Source organism: Carettochelys insculpta, chromosome 32, assembly GCF_033958435.1.
Source record: "Carettochelys insculpta isolate YL-2023 chromosome 32, ASM3395843v1, whole genome shotgun sequence".
Lineage (NCBI taxonomy): Eukaryota > Metazoa > Chordata > Testudines > Carettochelyidae > Carettochelys > Carettochelys insculpta.
In genome coordinates, this window is record NC_134168.1 from 6,389,548 (window position 1) to 6,397,738 (window position 8,191).

The 8,191-nt window shown below is 43.6% G+C and overlaps 1 protein-coding gene across 1 annotated transcript; it reads right to left on the reverse strand.

Annotated features, from left to right (window-relative positions):
- Positions 1-643: 643 nt before the first annotated feature.
- On the reverse strand, positions 644-1,606 carry LOC142004800 (olfactory receptor 10A4-like). Its single transcript, XM_074982488.1, has one exon. The coding sequence runs from the start codon at positions 1,604-1,606 to the stop codon at positions 644-646; it is 963 nt and encodes a 320-aa protein (XP_074838589.1).
- Positions 1,607-8,191: the final 6,585 nt, after the last annotated feature.

The window sequence follows — 8,191 nt, forward strand, 5'->3', positions numbered from 1 at the left end:
GCACCATGATCTGGGAGCATAGATGTCTACACCAGTACAAACTCCCATGAAAGCAGCGAGCCATGTCTCAAGCCAGGTCTACACCAAACATTAAAGTCAATTGTGGATACATATTTTTAAATAAGGCAATTGTGTAGCTAGAACTGATTTATCTACAATCAACTTACCTGGAGGACATCTCAGAAGGAGGTCAATGGGAGACACTCACAATACTGAGGAGTACAGGGGTCAAATGCCAACCCTGGATATTTTGGTTTTGCACAGTCCTACTATAAGCATGAAATTCAAGCCCAGAAGATCAACCCTGATTGAGTTGTTCTGTGACTCAATCAACTTAGGCATTGCATGGTATATTGCAATATTACATAGGAAGCCATTGATAAGTGCTGAGGACTGGTATTTAAAATGAGTCCAGAGGGAGCTCTCAGAAAATTCAATCAAGAGGAAGAAAGAAAGAAAGATACTGCACATGACTGTCAGAGAAAGAAATGGACAATCCTAAATGGAGGTTTCATTAGAGCTGGTTGGAACTTTTTATACTAAAATAATGGGGAAATTTGTGACATTTGCAAATACCGAGGTGAGCATTTTTTAAAGCCCCTCGTTCCCCTTTTTAAATTAACTCTACTTTCCATTCTACAATTTATCCAGTTGTGTGAAAAGATGTTCTTTCTGCTGTCTTCCTCAAGGCTGCCTTCACCTCTTTGTTCCTCAGAGTGTATATTATGGGGTTGGACAGAGGTATCAAAATTGTGTTCATGAGGGTAATCAGTTGATCACTGTCTGGGATGGAGGTAGATTTGGGCACCAGGTAGGCGAAAAGGGATGTTCCATAGAAGAAACTCACCACCATGAGGTGGGAGGAGCAGGTGGAGAAGGCCTTACGCCTTCCCTCCACTGACGGCAGCTTGAGGATGGTGGAAATAATGAGGATGTAGGACAGGACTATCAACAAGAAAGGTCCCAGGATGAACAGAACTGATACAGCTGAGAGCATGATCTCATTTTTGGATATGTCAGTGCATGCCATCTTCATCACCAGTGGGATGAAACAAAAGAAGTGGTGGATGTGGTTGGAACCACAGAACCTCAGGCTGAAGAGCCACGTGGTCTGAGCTACTTCCACTGAGATGCCAAGGAACCATGAAGCCCCTGCTAGCTGTACACACATCTGGCCACTCATGATGGTTGTGTAGTGCAGGGGGTGACATATGGCCACGTAGCGGTCGTAGGCCATGGCTGCGAGTAGGCAGCATTCTGTGAGGCCCATAATGGTGATAATGGCCATCTGGGCTGCACAGCCGGCAATGGAGATGGTCTTTTCCTTCACCAGGAGGTGAACCAGCAATTGCGGGAAGACACTGGTGATGTAGCAGATTTCCACGATAGACAGGTGTACCAGGAAGAAATACATGGGGATGTGGAGGGAGGGGTTCATCTTTATCAGGAGGATGATGAGTAGGTTTCCCATGAGGGCAAGCAGGTAAATAACCAGAAGCACCACAAACAGTAGGATCTGCAGCTCGTTAAGGTGCGAAAACCCCTCCAGGATGAACACATCAGAGACGGTCTGGTTCTCTCTGTAGTTCCTCTCAGAATAGATCATCTGAATGGGTAACAAGGAGAGAAAGATCAAATATGAGAAATAATCAACCTGTGGATGTAAACCAAATTCTTCATTCCAAGTTTTTATTTTCCTGTGTGCATTCGTCTGATCAAATCTGCTGCAATTTGCATATAAATATGTAAGTGGACCAAACCATCATTATTTTAAAAGAGATGTCACTTTTTTGAAGTCATTCAAGCAATGAGCAATGTAGATCAGCTGGAAATGTGACCCCTTTGACACTGGTAGAGCTACAGTTGATCGGAAAGTTTGGGATCTGATCAAATGATGCTATGGGATCTACATCAGCTTATAAAACCAATGGAGGTATATCAATTCCAATAGAAGCGGTTTTGTTCTTCATGATCCTTCTGTCTGCATGATAATAATAATAATAATAAAAAATTTCTTTTTCTTTCTTTCTTTCTTTCTTTCTTTCTTTCTTTCTTTCTTTCTTTCTTTCTTTCTAAGACTGTTACTCTGTACCACATTTCCCCAATGTAATTCTTCTCAATGAACCTTGCAGAAAGGAGATAAAATGGAGAAAACTGGAGTAGTCTTGTGTTTGGGTACAACTAAATCACTGGCTAAGGATTGAAACCTAGAAATAAATGCTTCTGGAATCCAAATTAACTATTGCTCCTTTTTTGCGAAATCATAGAAAAGGAAAAGAGTTGTTAGGGATGAAGAAACTAATTATGCTTTGTGGAATTCCACCTTAAAATTCCTACCAATTCACTTAAAATAAAAATAAACATCACAAAAATAACAAAAATAACATATTTTTTGAAAAATTACCATAGAATCATAGAATACTAGGACTGGAAGGCACCTCAAGATGTCATCGAGTTCAGTCCCCTGCCCTCATGGCAGGACCAAGTACTGTCGAGACCATCCCTTAGAGACTTTTATCTAACCTGTTCTTAAATATCTCCAGAGATGGAGGTTCCACAACCTCCCTAGACAAATTATTCCACTGTTTGACCACCCTGACAGTTAGGAACTATTTCCTAAGGTCCAAACAAAACCTCCCTTGCTGCAGTTAAAGACCATTGCTTCTTGTTCTACCCTCATTGGCCAAGAAGAACAAGTTTTCTCCCTCCTCCTTATGACTCCCTTTTAGATACCTGAAAACTGCAGTTATGTCCTCCCTCAATCTTCTCTTTTTGAAGCTAAACAAACCCAATTCTTTCAACCTTCCTTCATAGGTCATGTTCTCTAAACTTTAGATCATTCTTGTCGCTCTTTTCTGGACCCTGTCTAATTTCTCCACATCTTCCTTGAACTGCCGTGCCCAGAACTGGACACAATACTCCAGCTGAGGCCTAACCAGTGCAGAGTAGAGTGGAACAATGACTTCTCGTGTCTTGTTCGCAACACACCTGTTAATGCATCTCAGAATCATGTTTGCTTTTTTTGCAACAGCATCACACTGTTGACTCATATTTAGCTTGTGGTCCACTATAATCCCTAGATCCCTTTCTGCTGTAGTCATTCCTAGACAGTTTCTCCCCATTCTGTATGTGTGAAACTAATTGTTCCTTAATAAGTGGAGCACTTTGCATTTGTCCTTATTAAACTTCATCCTGTTTACTTCAGGCCATTTCTCCAGATCATCTTGAATTATGACCCTCTCCTCCAAAGCAGTTGCAACACCTCCCAGCTTCTAATTGGAGATATACATCTCCTAGAGCTGGAAGGGACCTCAGTAGGTCATCTAGGCCAGTCCCCTGCCCCCTTGGCAGGAGCAGGCACCATTCCTGTCATCTATTTGCCCCATTTCCCTAAATGGCCTCTTCAGAGATTGAGCTCACAACCCTGGGTTTAGCAGGGTAATGCTCAAACCACTGAGCTATCCCTCCCCACTGAAGTGCTGAAAAATTGAACTGGCAAAAATCCTTATTGTGGCCTGGAAGAAATAATACTAAATGGAGTGGAAATTTGAAAACTGCCATCAACATTTTTTTTTCAAATTAAACCTCAATACAAAATAATAGCTTATACAGAAGATTTTTTAAGTGATTTCAAGTTGTTTTTTTTCAAAAATGATTTTTATTTGTTACTGCATTTTTGCCTAGTTAGTTCTAAGGAGAGGGAGAAATTTACTGACCATTAGGAATAATGTATTTATTGATTCGTGTCACTAGTTCTTGTGTGTTATGCCCAGAGCCCCTCAAGGCATCTGGTGACAGGACTTATATACAAGAGAACATGACAACCATGAAAGAAGAACACATTCTGTGGAGAGAGGGTTGAGGTAAACTCAACTGGTAGAGACACGGTCTAATTCTTGGGTCCCAGAGGTACACTGTGCAGTATGTTGGGATTGTATCCCTGACTTCTCTCATACAATCATAGAGCTCTAGTGCTGGAAGGAATCTCAGGAGGTGTTAGCCGGTGGCCGGGTAATGTGCAGTGAGGTAGTCCCCTGGGTCCTAAACAACCCAGTGTTTTTACTGCTGGAGCAGGGAGCTCCTAGCACTCTCACCTATGGCCAGGCTGTGGTAACCAAACGGTTAAAGTTCTTTTTATTGTGCCAGCTGTGTTGCAGTGACAAAGAGTAACAGCAGTCAGGTTTAGATCTGAACTAGTTACAAGTTTATTAAGCTACAGTTATAAGCGTGCAGTTACAAAAGGGTATTGTCTACTTCTTATATGCTAGCAAAGTACAGGTGTTAACAGGTTACGTTACAATCCAATACAAATATATCTGTTACCATCTAACACAATGATATCTTGATACAACGACATCTAGTTACAGAGCTTTAATTCTTTAACTGTGCACACCAAAAAGGAGACCTTAGCATGGGTATATCTTACACTCCTTGTGTCTCCTGATACCAGCGTAGCCAAGCCGGACCGGTCACTCAATTCGGCGGAAAGACGAATAAGAGGTTGGGCATCCCCAGTTGCGGACCTCGGGAGGCAATCACCTGACCCGACCAGCAGGTAGTTGGTGGAAATGCACTTAGAGTTAGAGTTCTGCTGGGCCCACCTTTATACCCCCTTAGGTTACGTATTCTCTTTCTTATCTATGGTGCCAGATCGTACTGGTCTGTCTTTTGTGACTCCAGTTTTTACAAGGGCAGTTCTTACTCAATTTGTACTTGTAAGACAGGAGATAAGCAATTTGGGAGTACAGGACATTCTTTTGCAGGGGCAGAGATTTCCTCTTCTGGGATGGTATGTGTGTGTGCATCAAATCCATCAATGCCAGCTGGGGTGATTTCCTGAGGTCCCCCCCCCGTTGTTGACAGTTTGGCCTGTTAGTCCTCTATCTGTGCTTTCTGTTTCTCAGGGTCACGATGAGCCAGCACATCTGGGCCTCAATGAGAGACATCAAAGACTGTGCTGTCAGCAGCCGTTTCTGTGCCCTGTGTGCTTGTGAGGCACCTCATTGTGGGGAGGGGGGGCAACGAGCAAGCTGGCTTGTAAGGGGGAGACTTTGTCTGGCTATAGGAGGTCATCTTGTCCAGCCTCCCCCCGCACCACCAAAGCTGGATCATCCCCAACTAAATCATACCAGCCATGACTATGTTAAGCCAGGACTTAAAAACCTTTAGGTATGAAGATTCCACTACCTCTCCAGGCAATGCATTCCAGTACTTCATAATCCTCCTGGTGAAAGAGGCATTCCTAATATCCAACCACCACCTCTCCTTCTGTAATTTCAGACCATTGCTCCTTGTTCTGCCATCTGTCACCACTGAGAGCAATCTCCCTCCATCCTCTTTAGAACCCCCTCTCAGGAAGTTGAAGGCTGCTATCAAACCACCCCTCGCTCTTCTCTTCTGCATACTAAATAAGCCCAAATCGCTCAGCTTCTCCTCAAAGACCATGTGCTCCAGCCCCTTAATCGTTTTCGTTGCCCTCCACTGAACTCTGTCCAATGCGTCCACATCCTTTCTATACTCTCATTAGAAATGATTAGACTGACCGCATGCAACTTCCTGTATTCAGATTCCGATTCAAGACCCACACCAAGAAAACACATTTCCATCCAGATGCAATGGGTGATGATGTGGTTCAGGGAAGAGATTCTGAGAAGAGGGGGAGAAATTAACAAACACCTTTGAGCACAAAACAACAACCAATACAAAGCATAAATTCATGGCATGGGGGTGAGCCTGTCTGACATCCATCAACAACTCTGGTGGACACAATGGAATCTGGGACGAGAAATGTATTGGAGACAAGGATATAGGAAGGAAAATCAGTGTGGATGGTGTTGAACTAGAAAATGTAGAGAAATTCATGTATCTGGTGAGCAAGATAACATATGATCTAGACCATAAGAAGGAAATAACAACTAGAATAGTGAAAGCAAGAGCGAGTTTGAAGGCAATGGATAAGATCTGGAAAAGCAAAGCAATTAGCTTAAGAATGAAGCTGAGTGTCTTGAAAATGTGTGTATTCAGCAGCATGATGTACAGATGTGAGATATGGGTAATAACGAAAGATTCGAAAAGAAGAATATCAGCGTTCGAAGGGAGTTGTTGTAGAAAGATTCTGAGAATAGGATGGATGCAGAAAGTCACCAGTGAGGAATTATATAGGAAGATACAGCCAAAAGAGAACCTGCTGCAGAAGGTTATAATACAGAAGCTACAACTATTTGCACATATTTGCAGAATGAACAATGAATGAAAAATCAAGACCCTGGTATTCAGCATAATGGATGGTTCGAATAGGAGAGGCAGACCCCACAGAGAATGGATAGATGACATAGTAGATTGGTGCAGAGCTAGTCTACAGAAACGAAGCCACTCTGCGCTGGATAGGGAAAGATGGAAGGAAATAGTGAGAGAGGCATCAGACACCAATGGGCGCTGAGCCCACGGTTGTTGATGATGATGACGACCAGAAATACACCTAGTGTAAGTTAACAAGATACCTCTTACTACCCAACTCACAATGGTTAAATTAGTAGAATTCAGAATGATAGATTCAGAGACCAATAGAGGAAATGGTAGACTAATTTATAGGTGGGCAAAAGGATTTGACTAAGACAGATAGATGTGGTGTATGTGGATAGATGGATACATAGATAGATACGGTGGAAGGGGATAGATAGATAGGTAGATAGATAGATGTGAATACAAAGAAAGGCCATATGCTCCATCACACATTAAAGTTCTCTGCACATATATGGAAAATTCAGATGAAGAAACAAATGACACAATTTTTCCATTTGTCGACTGGTCAGCCCATAGACTTCAGTGAGAGTACAGTTGTTTAGGGGTCTTAAGGCATTCAGTTTTAGCTTACCTTGTTTAAAAAGTGTAATGTCATCTCTGGGTTGTGGGCACTGTATGTGTAGAAGGAAACAGAGGAGTTTTTATTTCATTCACTGGATTCTGGTACCATGTCCCCTGACATTATTTCTTAACTTATTCCATGGGGGAAGAACAGCACTGCCTCATACAGCTAGAAAACAAAATCCATTAGGTCAGTCATTTCATAGGGACTTGTATCATAATCATCCTGTGTGTTTTCTATATAATAATCACCATGGGATTAACTAACAGTCATAAAGTGAGTGACTCTTCTTTGTCTAGCAGGAGGAATGATTTATCCTAGGCAACACAACACAGAGGCTACTTCTACACTAGCACACCACGTTGAAGTAGCCCAAGAACATCGAAATAAGCTACTTTGACATGTATCGTCTACACATCCTCCAGGGCTGGGGCCGTCAATATTCAATGTCAAAGTAGCAACAGGGAACGTCGAAAGGAGCTGCCCCAGAAAGAAATCCGGAGCGTCCACACACACAAGCTTTCCCCGTCAAAATAAGGGGCCAGCAAAGCCTGTGGATGGGGTCACAGGCTGGACTAGCCCTTCTGGGGCAAGAGCAAGCCGCTCCCTTAAAAGACCTCTCCCAGACACACTCGGCCTGAATGGCACGAGGTCCACAGAGTTGACAACCGGTTGCAGACCCTGTGCAAACAGCAAGGACCCCCAGCTGCAGCAGCAGCAGCCAGAAGCCAGAAGCCCTGGGCTAAGGGCTGCTGCACGCTGCGACCATAGAGCCCTGCCAGGGCTGGACAGAGTGTGTCTCAACCCCTCAGCTGATGGCCGCCATGGAGGACCCCGCTATTTCGACGTAGCAGGACGCGGATCGTCTACACACACCCTACTTCAACGATCAACATCAAAGTAGGGCACTATTCCCATCTTCAGATAAGAATAGTGATTTCGACATCTCACCGCCTAATGTTCGTTTCAATGTTGAAATAGAACATGGTGTGTGTAGATGCGAAGCGTGTTATTTCGATGTTGTGCCAGCTACTTCAAAGTAGCCGGCTAGTGTAGACGCACCCAGAGAGTCAATGGCAAAGACAGGAACAATGCCCAGGGCTCATGACTGCAGAGCCTTGATGCTCAGTCTGTGGGCCCCACTCTTGTCTCAGAGCCTTGATGAGAACCCAGGAGCTCTGACTCCCAGTCCCACCAGATTTAACCATTATGCCCCACTCCCCTAGCAGAGCTGAGAATAGAACCCAACTATTCCCTCTCCCAGACTTCACTGCCCTAACCATAGGGTCCAATTCCCTCCTCCAGGACTGGACCCAAAGACCAGAG